Source organism: Heloderma suspectum, chromosome 2, assembly GCF_057233095.1.
Source record: "Heloderma suspectum isolate Gila_16-S chromosome 2, 16-S_ref, whole genome shotgun sequence".
Taxonomy (NCBI): domain Eukaryota; kingdom Metazoa; phylum Chordata; class Lepidosauria; order Squamata; family Helodermatidae; genus Heloderma; species Heloderma suspectum.
This window is the reverse complement of record NC_139459.1, coordinates 403,648,772-403,673,246: the sequence shown is the minus strand read 5'-3', so window position 1 is coordinate 403,673,246 and position 24,475 is coordinate 403,648,772. Positions and strand designations below refer to the sequence as shown.

The window sequence follows — 24,475 nt, the reverse complement described above, 5'->3', positions numbered from 1 at the left end:
ATGGCTTTATAGATTTTTCCTTTACTATCAAGCAGTTTGTGGAGAAAGCATTTAATTGTGCCTATTCAAAGCATACATTGTCTGTGAAAAGCTGGACAAGATGCAGAGAGGACGAGAAATTGGCGGTCCTGCCCCAAGAGGATGTGGAGAGAATCCTGGCTGCAGACAACCGCATCATTTACAACTCTGTCCTGGCTGTAGCCCATGTCTTGGATGCGGCTTATTTGTCCAGATCCAAGAGGAGGGTGCTGGAGGGTGGAGGCAGGCTGGACACTCAAAGGCTGCAGCCATGGCAGGTATTCGCTTAACCATCACAGATAGAGATAGCCCTGCCGAATCAATGGTACAATTCAAGCATGATTGCCCTGGATTTAGAAGCTGAGAAGATAAGAAAATGAGGTGAAAAGCTGGATATCTGTGGAGCAAAACCAGCTGCAAAACCCCCTGTGCTGCTCCCTCTTTTGGCCTCCTGACACTGGCCCCTGGGGACTCAACCCATCTGGCCACAGTCCCAACATGGGCGCAGCCCCTCTGTCTCTGCCTGGCCCGTTCCCCGTGCTCCACCACTGGAGTCAGCTGTGCTGCTGGTCCTTCCTGCCTCCTTGACCGGGCTGCCAGTTTGACACCTACTGGGTCCACCGTTGCCCCCGCTCCTTCCCTTTGTCTGTGTGAATGTCATGGGTGTAGTGCTGCCATCTGAAATGGGTCTGGATATAAAGGAATGGTCCCTGTACTGATAGTGTTTAACAGAAACATACATTTCTAATTTTTCTGATGACTTTTACAATAGTGCCAAGCTGAACATTCCCCCATTATATTGTATTGAACTTAACTTTTCTCTGCCATTCTAGCTTCACCCTTTCCTGAGAAACTCCAAGTTTTACAATGATTCCATGGGCAGAGTGTATTTGGACGAGAACGCAGACCTGGCAGCTGCCTTTGACATCGTGAACTGGGTGAAGTTCCCCAACAAGTCTGTGGTTAAAGTGAAGTTTGGGAGTATGGAAAGACGGGGATCCCCAGCAGGCCTCAAGTTCGCCATTGATCAGGACGCCATTGTGTGGCCCAAATGGTTCAACAAGGTGAGGAAAGCGATTCCTTTCATTTCATGGTATTTACTTACCACCTCTTCACCACTGCTAAATGTAACAGGTTCCAAGTCAGCCTGGAAGTTCCAACTGGCAGCAGTTTTTTAAGATCTCGGAGAGAGGGGATCCTTTCCCCAGCTCTGTTTCCCAGCTGTGTGCCAGAAGGGTTCCCTTCAGACACAGGCTGCAGGTTCTTTGGAACTTATCAGTCCAATTTTAGCACCACCAGTCTATATGGCATTTTAGGGACTACAAGTGGACATGTCCCTTAAGATTCAAGACAAAGGAAACAAGAGAGGAAGGGGAGGAGAAGCCCCAGGGGAGGAAACTGGGAAGCTACGTGTGCTCCGGCTTAGTTACGGGGTTCACGTTCAGACTTAGAGATGTCAGAGAATTTCTCCACGAATCTCCGGGAGGCCGAATACCAACGCATTCAGCCCCCTGAAATTGGTGGAGAAACGGTCCTCCTCCCGCCCCTCCCTAGGATGGGACTTACCTTGAGCGAATGTCCCTGGCGGCGGCGGCTCCCGGCAGCGGTTCGGCAGCGGCGGCGGCTAGTCTTCCGACCGCCTGCCGCCACTGCCATTTCCAAGTAAAAACAACAACAACAAACGTGATAGGCTACGTAAAGATTTACGTAGCCTATCACAGCTAGATTTTCAAAAAACACCGTGATAGGCTACGTAAATGTTTACTTAGCCTATCAGGGCTGACTTTGAAAAAAAAAAAAGCGTACGCAAATGGCGGCGCCCATGGGTGCTGCCATTTGCATTCCTTATTTTGGCACGGGTAGTCTACGTAAATATTTACGTAGACTATGGCGAAAATAAGGGCAACGCTATTTGCGTTGCCCTTATTTTCGCCGTAGTCTACGTAAATATTTATGTAGACTACCAGAGCCAAAATAAGGAATGCAAATGGTGGCGCCCATGGGCGTCGCCATTTGCATATGCACTCCCCCCCCCCCAAAGTCAGCTGTGATAGGCTACATAAACATTTAGGTAGGCTATCACGGCTGACTGCAGGCCAGAGATGCAAACGGCGGCGGCTACGGCCGCCGCCATTTGCGTCCTGGCAGGAGAAGAGGTTTTGCGGCTGGAGAGACGGGGCGCTCCCCCCCGGCCAGAATTTCAGCGGGGAAGGATGGAGCGCCTCCCCCCCGGCCAGAATTTCAGCGGGGAGGGACGGGGCGCCTCCTCCCCACTCAGAATTTCGGGGGGAGGGACGGAGTGCCTCCCCCCCACTGCGAAGCAAGCTTCGGGATCAGGTAAGTGACTTTCGTCCATCCCTATGTTCAGTCCTGGAGACCCTATGTCTGTCATTTTTGTAGCTAAAGTTACCCCAAGTCCCCAACACATTTTCTTGATGGTCCTTGTGCGTAGCCCCTGCCTCATTCCAGGTGTGTGGAAAGCTGCCGCCCAGGATCTGTCAAGGTGGTTCAGGAAGGAAGGCCGGTTTGCTGCTATGACTGTGCTTCCTGCGCGGAAGGGACCATCTCCACCCAGGAAGGTGGGTGACTCCAGAGGAAAATCTAGCCCATGCAGAGGAGGGTAAAGATCCACCCAGACATGTTCACTGAAGCTTTTCTTAAAGGCATTTCTATACTTGGATCCTTTATTGCAAGAGCCAGAATTTATTTCATGAAGCAACTCATGAAACGTGACCTGGGAGGAGGGACTGAGGGCTGGGAAGGGGGGTAGATGGGTCAGGGATCCGCATCACCAGCCTGTATGTGTCTCCTGCACTTTCTCTCATGTGCAAGTCCTCCATGGCTAATACTGTTATGTTCACCTCAGTTCGCTGAGCGGTGAGAAATTGTTGGAGGCACTCGGGCCATGAGTCACTAAACCTGAAGTTGAAGGGTTGATATGTACTTAAGTGAGGTGGGAGGGGATCTCTGGGAGGTCCTTCTGCCTTTCCTTGTCTCCTCCCTCAACTTTCTTTTCTTCTTCCTTCTTCCTTCTGTAAGTGATGTTGACCATGATGGGGCTGAAATCAGCCAACTTACCTTGAGGTGTGTGTTTCCTATATCTCCAGTAAAGTCTGTTCCTAACCCATCACTTGAGTGTGTTTTGTCTACATCTGTGCCTACTGACAGGTAGGGATGTATGAAACTCACTTACCTTTTTGCGGAATTTTTCATGGTGGGGGGGAGGCGCTCCGTCCCTCCCCCCGGAATCCTCGACGGGGGGGGGGTGGCAATCCATTCTCCCCTGCCCGGAATCCTGCCCCGCCGGCTCCGCTCCGCAGCCAGGCCGCAGAGCCACCAGCCGGGCCAACCCACAGCGGGGCCTCCTTCCACTGCCGGGCTGGTGCAGACACAAATGGCATCCTGAGTAGGGGATGCCATTTGTGTTCCTCTGGTAGGCCATCATAGGCTAAGTAAATATTTACGTAGCCTATCATGGCAGTCCAACCCCCCCCCCGCGTACGCAAATGGCGGCGGCTATGGTGGCCACCATTTGCGTTCCCTTTTTTTTCGCCATTTTAGCTTACATAAATATTTATGTAAGCTATTACGCTGGAAAAAAAGGAACGCAAATAGCGCCCACTACACTATTTGCGTTCCCCCTTTTTTTCGCTGTAATAGCTTATGTAAATATTTACGTAAGCTAAAATGGCGAAAAAGAGGGAACGTAAAAGGCATCCCTGCATTAGCCGTGGTAGGCTACGTAAGTATTTACGTAGCCTATCATGGCTATGATCAACCAGGAAGCGAATGTCGGCTGCAGGTCGGCCGCCATTAGCAAGTCAGTGCGGACAGCAGCAGGTAAGTGCTCTGTTTCGCGCGCCTTTTGGGGATGGGGGGGCGGGGGCTTCGTTCCGCCATGGATTTTGGGGGGCTGAATGCCCCCCAAAATGCACTGGCATTTGGCCTCACCAAGATCCATGGTGGAATTCTCTGACATCCCTACTGACAGTGTTGCAGAAATCAGAGTCAGAGCCCTCTGTTGCAACAACAGGGGGCTGATTCGGACTTCAGAAATTGCAGGGATGGAGTGTTTACCAAGGTTTGGTTTCCTTTGGAAGGAGGTCAGGGGAGGCTCAGTGGCATTTCCTAACATTTCAGTTTGTTCACAGATGAACATAGGAATATTAGAAGAGCCATGCTGGCTCAGGTCAAAGGCCGTCTAGTCCTGCACCCCATTCAGACAATGGCCAACAAAATACATCAGTGGGAAACCCACAAGTAGGACACAAGGGCAACAACATTCTCCCACTCATGTTCCCTATCCATGCTGTAAATAGGCTCACTGCCTCTGGTACTGGAGATAGCACATAGCCATCAGGACTAGTAGCCATGGACCGCCTTCTCCTCCAGGAATTTGTCTAACCTCCTTTTCAAGCCAGCCAAATTGGTGGCCATCACTACATCCTGTGGAAGTGAATTCCATAGTTTAGCTCTGTGCTGTGTGAAGGAGTTCTTCCTTTTCTCTGTCCTGAATCTCTCACCAATCAGCTTCATGGGATGATCCTGGTTGAGCATAGGCTGAACACAGGTGGATGCTGGATGTGGGGGATGGGAATTGTAGTCCACCTTTCCCACATCAGATCTTGAGAGAGAGAGAGAGAGAGAGAGAGAGATCCAGCAAGGCAAGATGCTTGCAGAGCCCACGTTCAGCTCTCTGTGACCCAACAATCTACAGTGGGTTGTCAGCATTGTTTGTCTCATGTTGGCTTATCGTGATGTGCAAACTGGCCCTGTGTCTCCTCCTCTGTCTCAATCAAGCTTGGCTCTCTATTCATTGTCTAAGCTGTGGGAGGGGGTGGGGAAGGAAGGCAAGTTCATTCCACAAATGACTGTCCCCTTTCAGAGGAATCACCAGGATTCTAGCCACTGTGGGGCACTGACCTGGAATTTTCCTAGCCAAGGAGGAGATCCTTGGTAACGTTCTCAAGACTAAAAGGCATTCTCTCAGAATACTTCTGGATCCTCTCACCTGTCCTCTTCAAACAAAATGATTGTTATAGCAGAAGTGGGGACTAAATGTTGTTGGGGGGCAGGCTTCCCACCCTGCCCTCCATGGCCTGAATGACATCAGGGAGAGGGCCAGGCCCCTGACATCCTATCATTCCCAGCCAACATGCCAGATGGATGATCCACAAAACGCAGAAAACACATTCAGCCAGCCCGCATCTCCTGCAGTTATCTCCAATCACAGTTCAGAGATAACAGCGGGGATTCTTTCAGGGATCCAGTCCTTCCCCTGGAGGGATTCATGAAGGTTTCAAGGAATGAACAGGGAACATATGCAGGCCAGATTAGGGCCACAGAAGGGAGTTTTTTGAGCCCCCGGTTAAGGTCATGTTTAAACACTTGAAACACTGCATGTGGGTTGTGATGAGGCCCAAGAGGCCTGATCATGCCCTGCATGAAATGAATGTGTGCTGCCCATCACACCAGAAGAATATTTCTGATGGAATATAAAAGAACAGAGATGGCTAAGGATGTCAGGGAGATGTTTGTGTTGCTTTTCCAGATGCAGACCATTGCACCAAGTGTCCAGATGATCAATATCCAAACAAGGACCAAGATGAATGTATCCCCAAGGATATCACCTTCCTGTCCTACGAAGAATATTTGGGTATCATCCTTGCTTCCTTTGCCCTATTCTTGTCATTAACTGCAGGCTTTGTGTTAAGAATCTTCATAAAATACTTTGAAACACCAGTAGTTAAAGCCAATAACCGGGATCTCTCCTACATTCTCCTCATCTCCCTCCTGCTTTCCTTCTCGTCCTCCTTCCTCTTCATTGGCCGGCCAAGGAAAGCAGTCTGCCTACTCCGGCAAACAGCCTTCAGCATCATCTTCTCGGTCGCTGTCTCTTCTCTGTTGGCCAAAACCATCACTGTGATTCTGGCCTTCCTGGCCACAAAGCCAGGGAACAGGGTGAGGGGATGGCTGGGGAAGAGTTTGGCCAACTCCATCGTCCTTTCCTGTTCTGGTGTGCAAATTGTCATCTGCTCCATCTGGCTTGGCATCTCTCCCCCGTTCCCGGACTCCGACATGCATTCCCAGCCTGGACAGATTGTCCTGCAATGCAACGAAGGGTCTGTCTCCATGTTTTACATTGCTCTTGGCTACATGGGCTTCCTGGCTGCCATCTGCTTCACGGTAGCTTTCCTAGCCAGGAAGCTGCCTGGGGCCTTCAATGAAGCCAAGCTGATCACCTTCAGCATGCTGGTCTTCTGCAGCGTTTGGGTGTCCTTTGTGCCCACCTACCTGAGCACCAAGGGGAAATACATGGTAGCCGTGCAGGTCTTCTCCATTTTGGCCTCCAGTGCTGGGTTACTGGGCTGCATCTTTCTCCCCAAGTGCTACATTATCATCCTGAGGCCTGATCTGAATACAAAGGAACATCTCATGCTGAAAACAAAGGAATAAATCAGATTCATATTGTTTCCAAATACACCAGTAGTTTGCAATTTTTATAGGGGTGTGCAACCTTTGGATTTGGATTTCTGAAGCATGGTGGCCATTTTGTAACATCTGCCATTTTGTCCAGCCCCCAACATCACAGCACCCCCTACTGGTACAGAATTGATACTATGATGACTCATCCTTTTGAAACTGAAACTTGCCAGCTTTACACAATCATCAGTCTGAATTCCACTGCCCTAGACAAATCCCATTTCATGCAAATGAGCCCCACGCCCATCCTCCTTGGCATCAAAGATTCAAAAAGGACAATCGCAAAAGCACATGGTTTAGTCCTTGTTGTCATGACACTGTCAAAAGACAACTCCTTCCCCCTCCCCTTTCCCGCTCCCCACTCCTCAAGGAGGGGCAAGGGAGAGGTGGGACAGGCAGGGAGGAGGTAGAGGAGGCACATTAGGGCTGAAGCCCAACTACTCTTCTCCAATCCCCCCTCCCCCATGTTCTCTTGGAGGAATAACCCCCTCCTGCCCATGTTCCCCATAGGGATGGCCGGAACGCTTACCTGCCATTCCGGGGAGGGGGGGAATCGTGGAGGGGGGAGGCAATCCATTCCTCCTCCCCAGAATCCTCTTCGGCCGGCTCCGCTCCGCAGCAGTCCCGTGGAGCCGCTGGCCGGCTCCGAAGCACCAGCGATACGGCCGCCATGGCTGTATCGCTGGGGTAGGCAGGGTGAGTCTCCGGACACAAATGGCATCCGGGATGCCATTTGTGGCTGTAAAGGCCTTAGTTTACGGTAAATGCAGCCATAAATGGCAACCCACTCCAGTATTCTTGCCAAGAAAACCGCATGGAACATATCACAAGGCTAAAAGATATGACGCCGGAAGATGAGCCCCTCAGGTCTGAAGGTGTCCAATATACTACTGGAGAAGAGCAGAGGGAATTTCCAAGTAGCACCAGAAAGAGTGAAGCGGCTGGGCCAAAGCCAAAAGGACACTCAGCTGTGGATGTCTGGTGGTGAAAAGAAAATCCGATGCTGTAAAGAACAATCTTGTTTAGGAACCTGGAATGTCAGATCAATGAATCAAGGTAAGCTGGAGGTGGTCAAACATGAGATGGCAAGATTGAACATCGACTTCTTGGGAATCAGCGAACTAAAATGGACAGGCATGGGCGAATTTAATTCAGGTGACCATCATATCTACTACTGTGGGCAAGAATCCCTTAGAAGAAATGGAGTAGCACTCATAGTCAACAAAAGGGTGGGAAAAGCAGTACTGGGGTACAATCTTAAAAACGATAGAATGATCTCAGTACGAATCCAAGGCAAACCATTCAACATCACAGTAATTCAAGTCTATGCCCCAACCACTGATGCCGAAGAAGCTGAGGTTGATTGGTTCTATGAAGACCTACAACACCTTCTAGAACTAACACCAAACAAAGATGTCCTCTTCATCATAGGGGATTGGAATGCTAAAGTAGGAAGTCAAGAAATCACCGGGATAACAGGCAGGCATGGCCTTGGTGTACAAAATGAAGCAGGACAAAGGCTAATAGAGTTTTGCCAAGAGAACACGCTGATCATAGCAAACACTCTTTTCCAACAGCACAAGAGGCGACTCTACACATGGACATCACCAGATGGTCAATATCGAAATCAGATTGATTATGTCCTTTGCAGCCCAAGATGGAGAAGCTCTATACAGTCAGTAAAAACAAGACCTGGAGCTGACTGGGGCTCAGATCATGAGCTTCTTGTTGCAAAATTTCGGCTTAAATTGAAGAACGTAGGGAAAACCACTAAACCATTCAGGTATGACCTAAATCATATCCCTTATGAATATACAGTGGAGGTGAGGAATAGATTTCAGGGATTAGACCTGATAGACAGAGTGCCTGAGGAACTATGGACGGAGGTCCGTAACATTGTTCAGGAGCCAGCAACTGAATCCATCCCAAAGAAAAAGAAATGCAAGAAAGCAAAGTGGCTGTCTGATGAGGCTTGACAAGTAGCTGAGGAAAGAAGGGAAGCAAAAAGCAAGGGAGAAAGGGGAAGATCTATCCAACTGAATGCAGAGTTCCAGAGAATAGCAAGGAGAGACAAGAAGGCCTTCTTAAATGAACCATGCAAAGAAATCAAGGAAAACAACAGAATGGGAAAGACTAGAGATCTCTTCAAGAAAATCGGAGATCTCAAGGGAACGTTTTGTGCAAAGACAGGCATGATAAAGGACAAAGAAGGCAGGGACCTAACAGAAGCAGATGAGATTCAGAAGAGGTAGCAAGAATACACAGAAGAACTATACATTAAAGATCTTAATGTCCCTGATAGCCATGATAGTGCGGTCACTGAACTTGAGCCGGACATCCTCGAGAGTGAAGTCAAGTGGGCCTTAGGAAGCATTACTAACAACAAAGCTAGCGGAGATGATAGTATTCCAGCTGAGCTATTTAAAATCCTAAAAGATGATGCTGTTAAAGTGCTGCACTCAATTTGCCAGCAAATTTGGAACACTCAACAGTGGCCACAAGACTGGAAAAGGTCAGTTTACATTCCAGTTCCAAAGAAGGGCAACGCCAAAGAGTGTTCAAACTACCGCACAATTGCTCTCATTTTACATGGCAGCAAGGTGATGCTCAAAATCCTACAAGCTAGGCTTCAGCAGTATGCGAACTGAGAACTACTGGAAGTCCAAGCTGGGTTTCGAAGAGGCAGAGGAACTAGAGATCAAATCGCCAACATTCGCTGCATCATGGAGAAAGCAAGAGAATTCCAGAAAAATGTCTATTTCTGCTTCATTGACTACACTAAAGCCTTTGATTGTGTGGATCACAACAAACTGTGGCAAATTCTTAAAGAGATGGGAGTACCAGACCACCTTAGCTGTCTCCTGAGAAACCTGTACGAGGGTCAAGAAGCAACAGTAAGAACTGGACATGGAACAACTGATTGGTTCAAAATTGGGAAAGGAGTACGACAAGGCTGCATATTGTCACCCTGCTTATTTAACTTATATGCAGAGTACATCATGAGAAATGCCGGGTTGGATGAATCACAGGTCGGAAATAAGATTGCCGGGAGAATTATCAACAACCTCAGATTCGCAGACGATACCACCCTAATGGCAGAAAGCAAAGAGGATCTAAAGAGCCTCTTGTTGAGGGTGAAAGTGGAGAGTGCAAAAGCGGGTTTGAAACTCAACATTAAAAAAACGAAGATCATGGCATCTGGCCCCATCACTTCCTGGCATATGGAAGTGGAAGAAATGGAAGCAGTGACAGATGTTATTTTCTTGGGCTCCAAGATCACCGCAGACGGTGACTGTAGCCATGGAAGTACAAGACGCTTGCTCCTTGGGAGGAAAGCTATGGCAAACCTAGACAGCATAGTAAGAAGCAGAGACATCTAGGGATGTCAGATAATTCCGCCATGGATCTCGGTGAGGCTGAATGCCAGTGCATTTGGCCCCCCGAAATCTGTGACGGAACTGCCTGCCACCCCCCTCCCCCCCTGCGGATCCCCCCCGGTATAAGACTTACCTGGGGCGGATCTTCCTGGCGGCGGCGGCTCCGGCGGAGGCTCCAGTGGCGGCGGCGGTGGGCGGTCTTCTGACCGGCTGCCACCGCCACCATTTCGAGGCTTGTGGGGGAAAAAGAAAAAAAGACGTGATAGGCTACATAAAGATTTACGTAGCCTATCATGGCTAGGTTTTAAAAAAATGACCACGCATACGCAAATGGCGGCTACGGCCGCTGCCATTTGCATTCCTTCTTTTTACCCTCTTAATCTACGTAAATCTTTACGTAGACTATGACAGGGAAAATCAAGGGGAACGCAAATACTGTAGCGGGCACTTTGATTCACCGTTTTAGCCTACGTAAAGTTTTACATAGCTAAAACGGTGAATGAAAAAGGGATGCAAATAGTGCCAGCTACGCTATTTGCGTTCCCCTTTCTTTTCGCCATCATAGTCTACATAAATATTTACGTAGATTAAGATGGCCAAAAAGAAGGAACGCAAATGGCGGCGGCTGTAGCCACCGCCATTTCCGTACGCGGTTGTTTTTTTAAAAAAGTTATTTTACCCAGAGCCCTCCGTGGCCGGAAATCCAGCTGCGGACGTCTCTGGCCTGGCCGGGGCGGGCCTGGCCGGCTGTTCTGCGGAGCTGCCATGGAGCACAGCCAGCTGTTCGAGGATTCCGGGGGGAGGCACTCCGTTCCTCCCCCCCCGGCCAGGATTCCGGGGGGAGGTATGGAATGCCTCCCCCCCCACATCAACATAATCTGTGAAAGGTAAGTCACTTTTGTACATCCCTAGAGACATCACCTTGCTGACAAAGTTCGTATAATCAAAGCTATGGTTTTCCCAGTAGCAACGTATGGCTGTGAGAGCTGGACTATAAGGAAGGCTGAGCACCAAAGAGTTGATGCTTTTGAACTGTGGTGCTGGAGAAGACTCTTACGAGTCCCCTGGACTGCAAGGAGGTCAAATCAGTCCATCCTAAAGGAAATCAACCCTGAGTGCTCATTGGAAGGACAGATACTGAAGCTGAAGCTCAAATATTTTGGCCACCTATTTCAAAGAGAAATCTCCCTGGAAAAGACCCTGATGCTGGGAAAATTTGAAGGCAAAAGAACGGCAGAGGATGAGATGGCTAGATAGCATCACCGATGCAATGAATATGGACTTGAGCACACTCCGGGAGAGAGTGCAGGACAGGAAAGCCTGGCGTGCTATGGTCCATGGGGTCACGAAGAGTCGGACACGACTGAACGACTGAACATCAACAAGGCCTTTACGGATGCAAATGGCACCCTGGATGCCATTTGTGTTCGTGGTTTTCATTAACGTGATAGGCTATGCAAATATGTGCGTAGTCTATCACGTGAAAGCAGTGACGTGCTCAGGGAGGGTGGGCATCAGAATCAAAAATATCTGGAGCGCACCCGATTACCAACTCCTGGTCTACTAGACTGACTGGCAGCTGCTCTCAGAGGATTCAGGCAGGGAGGGAGAGAGGGGGAGAGGGGGAGGCCTGTCCCGGCCCTGCCTGGAAATGCTGCAGGACAGTCAACCTGTGATGTTCTGCAGGCTCAGCAGGGCCTCTACCACTCAGCTACAGCCCCTCCCCAGCAAGTGAATTCTGATGGTTTTTCTCAATGTCACTCCATGAAACCTTGTGATTTCCTGCAGCTCCATCAACAGGCAGCAGCGGTTTAAATCAGCAGTCGCTCAGCTTAGGGCGGACCCGCTGGCGTGTCTCAGGGATGCTGCTCAGGATGCCCGGTAGCCGTGGGTGAATGCAGACAGCTGAGCATGGGGTGAATGAATCTCATTCCCACTTCGAAAGGAGGTCTGCACAGTCCTGCCAGGAGAAGACAGGCTCCGGCCGTTCTTCCGCTCTGGATGAGAATTCCAGGGAAGGATAAGGATCCTCTCAGAGCCTCGCGGAATGAAACATCCCCCCCTTCCCCTCCTCCAAATTAACAGAAACAGCTAATAGAAGCCAGTCCCGGGAGGCTGTAGCAGGAGGAGCTCCAGGCTGCAGATTCTCTTTTTCACTCGCTCCAGTTTTGCATTTTCCCAGGAAAGAAGTACAAGAAAGAGCTCCACTAGCTATGAAAAGAGAGACGCTTTCCCTGCTGGAAGGACTAGCTGATGAGTGCTGGGAGGGAAAAGTAGGAGAGAAGAACACGAAAATGTAGAGTACAATACACAAAGAACAAGGGAATTACATACCTAGATGGTGTGCGAGAAGAGAAGTCTGTCCGGAACACTGACCCGCCCAGGGGCTTCCCCACTCCAGCCCCTCACGCCGCCGCCTCCAACTGACCCAGAGTGGCTGATGGACCTTCCAGAAGGGCAGGCTGTCCAGGGGGCCGCAGCCAAGAGAGGGGGACCCCACCCGGTCAGCCTCCTTGGAGACTCTGCTGCTGACCCAAAGGTCAGCATATCTTGACAGACTGACCGTAAAGAGAGGCTGCAGGATGACATGCCTGACTCAGATTTACCATCAAGTTTGATTCTATTCATGTAGAGCTTAATTGGGATTATTTATTTATGTATGTATTGCATTTATACCCCGCCTTTTTTCCTCTTGCGAGGAACCCGAGGCGGCTTACATTCTCCTCTTCCTCTCCACTTTATCCTCACAACAACAGCCCTGTGAGGTGGGTTGGGCTGAGAGTCTGTGACTGGCCCAGAGTCACCCAGTGAGCTTCCCTGGCCGAGTGGGGACTAGAACCCGGATCCCCCAGCTCCCAGGCCAACGCTCTTCCCACTACACCACGCTGGCTCTCACGAAGGGATGAAGGCTGTATCTCCCCCTTTGGAAGTCCTAAATTAACACGGCAAAACTAGGAAGGCTGCATTATCTCAACGGCTTGCACTTATGAATTGTCACTGTGCTTATCCTGCATAGACGAGAGTTTTGCTCAAAGCTGCCCCCCGCCCCGCATTTCAATGCCTTTGGGCTTCTCGGACAGGACCCCCCGCCCCCCAGGGTCCATATATATTTGTCAACAGGCTGGCAATCAATCTGGTTTATAATACTCGTACTCAATCGTGATGCTGCTCCATTTCACTGTTTTTTGTATTACACTTGTTGTTGTACTTGCAAGTGTTTCTAATAGTGTCTTTTAAGCTGTGATTTTAATAGTCTCATATGTAAACTGCTTAGAGAATTACGTTAAGCGATACAAAGTATTAAAAGTCAATCAATCAAGAAACAAACTGGGGATGACCCTTCTTGCATCTGAGGAAGTGGGCTCTGCCCATACAAGGTGCTGCCAGAATGAATCTGCAAGCCTTCGAAGTGCCACAGGACGCTTGCTTGTTTCTGCTCCAAGAGACTGGGAGAGCGAGTTTCTGCTACCTTTCTTGCTCTTCAGGTAGAGGGAGAGTCTGATGGCCACAAAGAGCAGGCCGAGCACGGCCCCCACGGCCCCCATCCATAGTTTCCTCCTGGCAGAGTCCGACCTCTGTGGCTCTGTGGAAGGAGGAGGAGGAACCTCACATGAGCAGAAGGATCAGGGGCAGACCTCTCAGCCTCCCCATTTCAAAAGGAGGATGCCTTACACGGAATCAGGGTATTTCCCAGTCCCCCTGGCTGACAGGGCTCACAGATGCCAGCTTGGGCTGTGAGGTCTGCATGGCTGCCTTCCCAGAAAGACCTCCCAGGGGAGCAGGAATGGCATAATCCACAGGACCCTTCCTGGGTTTCCACGTGCAAACTGCAGCCCCACACTGGGAGTGAGGGAAGGGGTGTCCAGCAAATGCAGGCCAGTCAGGAATGGGTTAGTCCTGTTGTAACATGAAACTGGGCTCAATGCTGATGGGGCAGGGGGTAAAATTGTGAGGGAGGGATGGGAACAGCCAGGGAGAGGGAGGGCATCAATCCGGCCTCCCCTTTCGATCTTGTAAGTGTGGTTGAGAGAGTGGCAGCGTTAGCTCTGCACTGGCTCATAGAATCATAGGAGAGTAGGGTTGGAAGGGGCCTACAAGACCATCTAGTCCAACCCCCTGCTCAAGGCAGGAATCCAAGTCAGAGCATCCCTGACCGATGGCTGTCCAGCCTCATCTTGAATGCCTCTGGCATGGGAGAGCCCATCACTTCCCTGGCTAACTGGTTCCACTGTCGAATTGCATAACAGTCAGTCATGCAGTTTTACTGCATACAAGTCACCCAGCTTCCCTTTTTCTGTCCTGGACCTCCCACCCCTCAGCTTCATGGGATGGCCCCATTGCATCCTAATATTATGAGAGAGGGAAATACCTTTGGGGAGCAGAACTGGGCTAAATTGTGCACCTCCCCCCCCCCCCCGCTGCCTCCAGAGTCTCCTCCTGGCTCCATATCTCCCCGGTGTGGGTCCCACGTGTGACCGTGAAGGAGACAAAATGGCCACCCAACGAGATGGAAGAGGCTCTCCTGTGCACCCCCCGGGGTCTGGGGTGGCTGCTCCTGCTGGGTGCTGACTTCTGCTGTGGCAAGAGGGCACCAGCCCAGGCGGGTCCCCCGAGACGAGCGCAGGGCGGCACATGGCTGAAGCCGGTATCCCCAAAGACTACCCTGATCCTGGTCCACGTGAAGGTGTTTCGCGGCCTGCAGGTAGAGGCCAGGCCAAGCTCACCCCTCTCACCCACCCACCCCAGTCCAAGTCAAGAGTGTGGAGCCGTGCCAGTGAGTTCTCGCAAACATGTTTTTCTCCAGTCAAATGCAGAGGTCAGGAAGTTGCAGAGGAGATGCAACTTCTTCCACGTGTAATTATCAAAATCACAGTGATTAATTCCTCTTTCTGCTAAACCTCCAGAGATCTTGCCAAGGGTCACCTCTGAGTCCGCTGACGTAAACATCAGGATACAAAGCAACGCAGGGTGATGTCTTGAATCCCAGTGTGAATGGACTGGCACATCAATGCCTGCTGTGCCACGCAGAGCTTAGGGCAGGCAAGGAGGCTGTGTGGGTGGGGAGTTTACGTCCTGGCATCCCCTTTAGATGTGCAGCTGTGCCTGGCTGGGCTCCATCTCTACTGGGGAAGCCACTGATGCCTCCGTCTTGCAAAAGGACTTTGCCTTCCTCGCATTCTACATTGTTCAGAGGAGCAGGCAGGAGGATGGAGACTGTGCCAGGCGTACCGAGAACGAGAACGCTGCTGCTCTCGCTTCTGCTGCTGCCCCAGGCCACCTGCGGGATGCTGTGGGCCAGATGCCCCTTGACTTTGGAAAGGGATGAATTGGCCCCGCTGAACCACTACAGGCCAGGGGACCTCCTTGTCGGCGGGGTCACCTATGCCACGGGAGCGATGTTTCTGCCATCCTCTTTCCACAAGCCGCCTTCTATCACACTTCACTGGTAGGTCCCTACGAATGTGATGAAGTTGCTTCTGCTCCACTCGCTACTGAGTTCATGAGCTCCATTCATCCCTGAGTTCATGAGCTCCATTCATCCATTCAATGAACAGGCACCGTCCTCTCATCTGGTACCTGGCAAATCGCTGTCCTATTTTGCCCGGGGTGTGTGTGTGCAACGACACGAAGGCTTCATTCAGTGCACAGCCTGTTGGTTCATTTTATTTGTATCCCATCTTTTAACAACACGGCACTTGAGGCATGGCAAAGGGTGCTCAGGCGTGGGAACATATTCTCAGACAATTCAATGGAGGGCAAGCAGGACCATTTGACCAGAGCACAGTTACCCTTCCCAAAGCGGAAACTGCCATTGGCCAGGCTCCTTGTGAACTGGGAAGTACATGGCAGGACGAGGTGAACTTTCTGCCCTCTTGTTAACATGCGGAACAAACGTCCACTTTTCTTTTAAACCATGTGAGCAGAAACAGGCTGGGGCTAAGGGGGCAGAGCACTTCCCCCCAGCCCCAGACACAACTGCCTATTAAGATTGCACATGCTAGCCTGGAATCCAGGTTCAAGGAGGATGGTGGAAAGAGCTGGGTGTCATTTGCATGGGGAAGAGGAGAGGAAGGGGAGACATGACACCGGTCTTCAAAGATCAGAATGGCTGCCCTGCAGAAGATGGAGCAGCTTTGCTCTCTGTTGCTCCTGAGGGCCGGACCAGAACCAACAGGTAGAAGTGGCAGGGAGGCAGATCTGGGCTAAACATTAAGAGAAACTACCCCAACTGGGCACCTTCCAGATGTTTTGGACTACAACTCCCAGCATTCCTGACCATTGTCTGTCCTGGCTGGGCTGGTGGGAGTTGAACCCCAAAACACCTGGAGAGGACCAGGTTGGAGAAGGAGAAGCTTCCTCATGGACTGACCTGTTCAGCCATGGAGCAGGTTGGCTCAGGAGGTGGAGGGACTGGAGGGATTTCAGCAGGAGCCGGACGTCCATCCATCTGTCAGGGCTGCTGTGGTTGCTTCCTACTCTGCAGATCCTGCATTGAGCAGGGGGTTGATCTCGATGGCTCCAAGATCCATTCCAAGCCTAAAAGGTGACCCTTTCTTTCCTAGTGACTCACAACATGGAATTGCTCTTTTTCATAGCTGCGGTACACGAGATTAACATTTTCACTTAGATAGCACCACCCGCTTGGATGCCATCAGCATAGATGTGAAGTTAGGATTTTTTGACCCAGTGTGCAGGACTTTGTACTTGGTTACCTTGAATTGCATCTGCCATTCTGATGCCCATTCTCCCAGTTTGGAGAGATCCTTTTGGAGGCCTTTGCAATCCTGTTTTGTTGTAACCAGCCTAAATATTTTGGTGATGTCAGCAAACCTCACTGCTCACTCTGAATTCCAGATCATTTAGGAATCAGTTGAAATGCATTGGTCCCAATACAGACCCCTGTGAGACCCCAACGTTTGCATTCCTCCATTGGGGAAATTTCCCATACGTTCCTGCTCTCTGCTGTTCAACCAGTTTCTGATCCATAAGATGATCTCTCCTCTTATTCCATGACTGCTCAGTTTGCTCAGGAGGCTTTGGTGGGGGACTTCATCAAAAGCATATTTCTATGTATACTGGACCACTCCTATTCATGTGTTTATTCACATCATCATCACTCCTCCTCCTCCTCCTCCAAGAACTCTAGACGATTAATCAGACAAGACTTACTTTTGCAGAAGCTATGTTGATTCTTTTCCTGCAGGGCTTGTCCTTCAATATGCTTCCCAAGTTTATCTTTAATAATACTTCCTACCAGTTTACCCTGAACAGACAATAAGCCAACCAGCCTGTCACTTCCTGGATTATCCTTTTAAAAAAATGGCTTATATTTGCCTCTCTCGAGTCCTCTGGATCAGAGGCTGATCTTAGGGGCATGTTACACATTTATCTTCAAATATGTAATAATTTAAACTATTAAAAATGGAAGGATGTATGATTTTAACTGGTGCATGTGATGCACGTAAAGGACTTCTGCTGCTGTGTGTGTTTGTGAGAGGGGGTGGAGGGACAGCAGCTATGATTTCGCTTGATTTGCTGTTTGAGGTAATGGCGGACTACGTTCCAGGGTTGTTGTGCATGATACTGTGTCAGCTTTTAACTCCTCACAAAAGTAGGCGACATTGTACACCCAGTAATTGTCTTGAAACTGTTGGACAAACTATGAAGAAGATGATACAAACAGGAATAAAATGGGGCTAAGAATAAAAATGGTGTTGTAGATAGGACTTGCTTTTAGAACCATAAAGCACAATATAAAAGCTAAGAATTATAGAGCTGCAATGAACTTAACTTCCCCTGTACAAGAGAGCTCATTTAACAGACTAGTTGTTGTTATTGTGTTGTTAATATAACACAGATATTCTCGGACTCTAGCGGAAATTTCAAAAGAAATGCAGAGCAAATTACTAGATGAGTTGCAAGAGACTCCAGCTCAAGTGAGGACATGACAACTCCCCCTTTCTGCCTTCTCTCTCTCTCTCTCTCTCTCCCTCCCTCTCTCTCTCTCTCTCTCTCTCGCACGCGTGCACACACACACACACACACACACTCACTTTCTAATTTAGAGGCTGGTTGTTCTGTTTTGCCATAAGTGGATCCAGGCACTCTGACACACACCTTCATTTGAGTTGTTACTACTCCTCTTAACAGCACCTTCGCCAACCTGGTGCCTTTCAGATGTTTTGGACCCCCACAAGCCCCAGTCAGCATGGCCAATGGTCAGGGATGTTGGAGGAATTGTAGTCCAAAACCACTGGAGGGCACCAGGCTGGGAAGGTGGCCTTGGAGCAAGGCCCATCATTTAATGAACCTTAATCCTCATCTGTTGTCCTGCCGCTATTTCTCCCTCAATTCAAGGGTTGAATGTGCCTGATTCCAGCACCGGGGCGCACATCTGCTCTGGTTTTGTTTTGAAATGGATCCGGCCCTGGACACACATTCCCCAGCTGAGTCTACACAAGCAGAGCATTAAGTGGGGATTGGCTCTTGTGCTTCTGGCTTTGGGTCAGGATCAGGCCTAGCATGAGGAATGTCCTAGAAATGTAATGCAGATATTTATATTGCCTCGGAAGGCTCATGGGGTCAAAGAAGCAAAGAAGCTCGTGGACCTAAAGAAGCAACAACTGAATACAATTGTTTCATTGCAGACAGGATGCGAATGTGACACTTCTCTCTCTCTCTCTCTCTCTCTCTCTCTCTCTCTCCCTTTCTTTCTTTCTTTCTTTCTTTCTTTCTTTCTTTCTTTCTTTCAGGAAAGGACACACAGAGTACTGGAAGATCCTGTCCTTCTTGTTTGCCACCCAGGAGATCAACCAGAATCCAAGGCTCTTACCCAACATCACCCTGGGCTACAACACCCATGACAACTATTTCGATGCCAGAATGACTTCGGATGCCCTGCTAGACCTGCTCTCTCCTGGGCAGGCAAACATTCCCAACTACAAGTGTGGGGGACAGAATCACCCATTGGCTGTTCTGGAAGGGACAGACATCTCCATCCAGATTTCAACCATGTTAGGCATCTACAAAATTCCACAGGTGCAGAGGGTGTGTGTGTTCCAGGCTGAACCCAACTCTTTCAGGTTGTCTCCAAGGAAACAAAAAAGTTCTGTGAAGAACTTCAAAAGGCACTTCCCCTCCCCATGAATATAGGTGGTCCTGATCCACAGTGGGCTGCAAAGTGTTAAGGTCTTCCAACCACCATACCATGGTCCCAATCTGTGTGTGTGTGTGTGTGTGTGTGGGGGGCTCACTAGATATTTGTGAAAGCCATTTATATCTTGCACTCAATGCAATTAACATCATTTGTAGGTTGCTCCTCATTCATATGCTTATAGCTCAGAAAGTAAGGGGGGCTCAGGGACACCAGTGGTGGGGGAGGGAAACTACTTTGCAGCTCCTGGTCACTCCTAAGAATCAAGCTTGCTCTTATTCTGGGTTCTGTTTCTTGGCCACCTTAAATACTGCTGGGAAAGTGGGACAAACTCTTTCGAACTTGATACGCACATGAGATGCTTGGTAATTTCAGGCATGTTTGTTTTTCAGTGATCTCTCAGTATGAAGCCTGAACATCTTAATTGTCATGACATTCAGACTATTTTTTCCATTGTTATAAAGTATGGATAGGCACAGATAATTTCCAGTTAATAGCTCTCATCTGGCCAGCTTTCCAGAAATATCCGATGAAGAATTGAAATTTGGTTTTGAAGCAAAACAAACCATGAATGTGTTCCTTTTTTGCCAGGTCAGTTATGCTTTTGTTTCTCATGTTCTGAGTGATAAAACTCAGTTACCCTTTTTCTACCGGATGGTCCCCAAAGAAGGAGCCCAGTACCCGGGGATTGCCAAGCTGCTCCTGCATTTTAGATGGACGTTGATCGGTCTCGTTGCTCCGGATACCGACAATGGAGAGAGATGCATGAGGGCCTTGACCCCCGAGCTCATCAGGAACGGTGTTTGTGTTGCTTTCTCACAACGGATCTCAGGACTGAGCACAAATGAAGCGGACTTCCCTCAGGCTTCATTCCAGAATTGGAGACAAGTCAACATCTTTGTTTATTGTGCAGAGACGAGATACTTCTTAATTGGAATACATGTAATGCAACAGTACGTTGAAATATTGATGAAACCCATTGTAGGGAAAGTCTGGGTCACAACAGCTTTCTGGGACTTCAGCTTGGAGTTGAAATCTAATCATCTTCCTCTCCAATATATCCTTGGTATATTTTCCTTCAGCCTCCAGCCAAATAAAAGGACAAAATATGATGATTTTTCACCCTTTTCTTTTACTATCAAGCAGTTTGTGGAGAAGGCCTTTAGATGTTCATACTCAAAGCATGCATTGTCTGTGAAAGGCTGGACAAGATGCAGGGAGAACGAGAAACAGGAGGCCTTGCCCCAAGAGGACGTGGAGAGAATCCTGTCTCTCAACAGCCACATCATTTACAACACTGTCCAGGCTGTGGCCCGTGCCTTGGATGCTGCTTATTCCTCCAGATCCAAGAGGAGGGTGGTGGAGGGTGGAGGCAGGCTGGACGTTCAAGGGCTGCAGCCATGGCAGGTATTCCCTTTCCCATCACAGATACCTGTGTTGAACATGATGATCAATTGTACAATTCCAACATGATCTCCTTGGATTTAGAAGCTGAGAATATAAGAACATGAGATGAACTGTTGGATATTTGTGGAGCAAAATCAGCTGCAAAACTTCCTGTGCTTCTCCGTCTTTTGGCCCCATTATTATTATTATTATTATTATTATTATTATTATTATTATTATTATTATTTCATTTCTATACCGCCTAATAGCTGAAGCTCTCTGGGCGGTTCACAAAAATTAAAACCAAACAACACACAATAAAACAATTTAAAATACATAGAACATTAAAACCACAATATAACCATACAACCACAATAAAACCTAGCAGCAGTACAGGAGTTTAAAATACAGATTTAAAACAGCAAAGATAAAAATTTAGAAAGCTAAAAAGCTAAACTGGACACAGAGGACTCAGCCCATGTGCTCAGAGCCCCCATCATTGGTGCAACTCATCTGTCTCTGCCCTGGCCCATGCCCTATGCTCCCCCACTGGAGTCAGCCATCTTGGTGGCTAGTCCTTCCTGCCTCCTGACTGGGCTGCTCTTTTGGCATCCCCCTGGCTCCGCTGAGGCACCCCCTCCCTCCCTTTTTCTGCAGGAGTGTCAGTGTGTGTAGTGCTGGCATGTGAACTAGTGTCTGGATATTTGGATGGCTCATGTGCTGACACTGTTCGATTCTTTTATTTTGTTCTGGTGACTTTTCCTATTGTGCCCATCATTTTGTATTAAGCTTATATCTTGTTCCAGTGTCTGGATATGTATATATGGCTCTTGTGCTGATACTGTTTGATTTGTATGTATATTTTTTATTTATTTTGGGGGGTGGCTTTTGCTATTGTGTTGTTCAGTCGTTAAGTTGTGTCCGACTCTTCGTGACCCCATGGACCATAGCACGCCAGGCCTTCCTATCCTCCGCTCTCTCCCGGGGCATGCTCAAGTTCATATTTATTGCATCGGTGATGCTGTCTAGCCATCTCATCCTCTGCCGTCCCCTTCTCCTTTTGCCTTCAGTCTTTCCCAGCATCAGGGTCTTTTCCAGTGACTTTTCTCTTCGCATTAGGTGGCCAAAATATTTGAGCTTCAGCTTCAGGATCTGTCCTTCCAATGAGCACTCAGGGTTGATTTCCTTTAGGACTGACCGATTTGACCTCCTTGCAGTCCAGGGCACTCGTAAGAGTCTTCTCCAGCACCACAGTTCGAAAGCATCAATTCTTCAGCGCTCAGCCTTCCTTAGAGTCCAGCTCTCACAGCCATATGTTAACGTTGCTACTGGGAAAACCATAGCTTTGATGATACGAACCTTTGTCGGCAAGGTGATGTCTCTGCTTCTCACTATGCTGTCTAGGTTTGCCATAGCTTTCCTCCCAAGGAGCAAGCGTCATTTAATTTCATGGCTACAGTCACTGCTGCATTTTCCCTCATCCTTTTGTATTAAACCTCCCTTTCTCCACTATGACCAGAAGTGTTTCTTGCATCTGGTTTTATAGCAAGTAGAGAATTATTTTCTGGTGGGAGGAATTGTTTTATATCAACATTTACAGTTTGATGTCTGAAACAAGAAAGGCAGATTATTTCCCAAGCTCATATTTAAGATATAATAATTATAGCATAATCCCCCCTTACTCACCTTTTCCCTATGCTAAACAGTCCCAGATGCTGTAACCTTCCCCTGTAGGGGAGCATCTACAGCCCTTGATCACCTTGGTGGCCTTTTTCTATACCTTTTACAACCCTCCAATATCCTTTTCGATGGGCAGGATACACAGCATTTCAAGCTTGGTCATAAATTTTCATGAAGACAGAGCAATAATATTTACAGCACAATCCTATTCACGTCTACTCAGATGTCCCATTATGTTCAATCGTACTTTCTCCCAGGTAAGTTTGTCTACCAACTAACTTGGAATAAGTCCCATTGAATTCAATAGAGCTCATTTCTGAGTAGACGTTTATAATATTGCAGCCTTAATGACATAACTGACAATTTGCAACCATTTCATGGTGCCCAAATATGCCCCATGAAGTGGCCGCCCTCCCTTTGTCTGAGGGTAAGACCAGGCCCAGATTGGAGTATTCTCCTTGGGGTGCAAAAATAAGGCTACCTGTGTAATGGCCTCAGCTTCCCAAACCGCTGAAGCAGTTCAGGGCATTCAGGGATGAGAGGAGGCCCTTTGCACATGCTAAGAGACACCACCAGCCACTTGAGTCTGGAACCAGCCCTGAACGTTAGGAGGTTCAAGCATGACATAGGGAGAATGTGGTTTCATATTTCCTCAGTGATGGTAGTGTTTTCTCTACCACCCTAGTTTCACCCTTTCCTGAGACACTCCCAGTTTTACAATAATTCTATGGATGGAGTGTATTTGGACGAGAGCGGAGACCTGGCAGCTGACTTTGACATCGTGAACTGGGTGAAGTTCTCCAATAAGTCTGTCTGTAGAGTGAAATTTGGGAGTATGAAAAGTCGGGGATCCCCAGGGTTCAGGTTCACCATCAACCAGGATGCCATTGTGTGGCCCAAATGGCTCAACCACATAAGGAAAATAAGAATATAAGAACATAAGCAGAACCTTGCTGGATCAGACCAAGGGTCCATCTAGTCCAGCATTCTATTCACACAGTGGCGAACCTGCTGTCAACAGGAAACCCACAAGCAGTGTAGGAGTGCAATAGCACCCTCCCATCAATGTTCCCCAGTGACTGGTTTACATAGGCTCACTGCCTCTGGTAGAGGTACTAGTCCCATCAGGATTAGTAGGCATTGATAGCCTTTTCCTCCAGGAATTTGTTGAATCCCCTGTTAAAGCCATAAAAATGGGTGGCCATCACTATGTCTTGTAGTAGCGAATTCTGTAGCTTAACTCTGCGCTGTGTGAAAAAGTCCTTCCTTTTATCTATCCTGAATCTCCCACCAATCAGCTTCAAAGGATGACCCCAGGTTCTAGTATTTTGAGAGAGGGAGAAAAATGTCTCCCTATCCACATTCTCCACACCAGGCACAGTTTTGTACACCTCTATCATATCTCCCCTTACCTGCCTTTTTTCCAAGCTAAACAATCCCTGCTGTAACCTTCTTTCACAGGGGAGATGCTCCAGCCCCTTGATCATGTTAGTTGCCCTTTTCTGCACTTTTTCCAGGTCTACAATAACTTTTTTGAGGTGTGGTGACCAGAACTGTACACAGCATTCCAAGTGTGGCCGCACCATAGATTTGTGTAAGGGCAGGATGATATTCTCAAATCCTTTTCTAATTATGCCTATCATGGGGTTTATGTTTTTTACAGCGGCCGCACATGGGGTTGACATCTTCACTGAGCTGTCCACCACAACCCCCAGATCTCTTTCCTGGTCGGTCACTGCTAGCTCAGATCCCATCAGGCTATACTTGAAGTCGGGATTTTTGCCCCAACATGCATCACTTTACACTTGCTTACGTTGAACCGCATTTGCCAATTAGATGCCCATTCTCCCAGTTCGGAGAGATCCTTTTGGAGCCCCTCACAGTCCCTTTTTTGTTTTAACCACCCCAAATAATTCCTTTCATTTCACGGTATTTCTTTACCATCTCTCAACCTCTAATAAATGTAATAGACTCTTGTCAACCTTCTTTACCCTGCTGACCTCCAGATACGTTGGAATGCAGTTTCCATTTGTACAAGCCTCCGTGGGCATTAGCTGAGCAAGATGGGAGTTGTAGTCTAACACATCTGGAGGGAAGCAGGCTGGGGGAGGCTGCTCAGGTGGGGCTGTCCATTCCAGCTAGCAGATCTTGGAGAGTGGTGGGTCTTTTCCCAGTTCTGCTACCCAGGTGTGGGCCAATGATATTGCCTTCACACAGGCTACAGATTACTGGCTACTTAAAGTATTTGACCATTTTTATAGCCCTCGCAGTCTATTTGTCATTTGATGGACAACAAGAGGACAGATTCCTTAAACTCTGAAACAAGGGGAAAAGAGAGAAAGGGGAGGAGAAGGCATGTGCTCAGGCTTAGTTACAG

General features: G+C 48.6%; 1 protein-coding gene across 1 annotated transcript; it reads left to right on the top strand.

The window, feature by feature from the left end:
* The first annotated feature begins 289 nt into the window (after positions 1-289).
* On the top strand, positions 290-6,474 carry LOC146356689 (vomeronasal type-2 receptor 26-like). The gene is made up of 3 exons (XM_084830262.1): positions 290-343; positions 852-1,082; positions 5,617-6,474. Exons 1-3 carry the CDS (start codon positions 290-292, stop codon positions 6,472-6,474), a joined length of 1,143 nt encoding a protein of 380 aa, XP_084686388.1.
* Positions 6,475-24,475: the final 18,001 nt, after the last annotated feature.

What these genes read in the sequence shown, in the direction of transcription:
- LOC146356689 (XM_084830262.1), top strand. Translation starts at nt 290, where the DNA reads ATGGCAGGTATTCGCTTAACCATCACAGATAGAGATAGCCCTGCCGAA. An exon ending in ATAGCCCTGCCGAATCAATG is followed by an intron (nt 344 to 851) that starts GTACAATTCAAG and finishes CTGCCATTCTAG; the next exon opens with CTTCACCCTTTCCTGAGAAA. An exon ending in GGCCCAAATGGTTCAACAAG is followed by an intron (nt 1,083 to 5,616) that starts GTGAGGAAAGCG and finishes TATCCAAACAAG; the next exon opens with GACCAAGATGAATGTATCCC.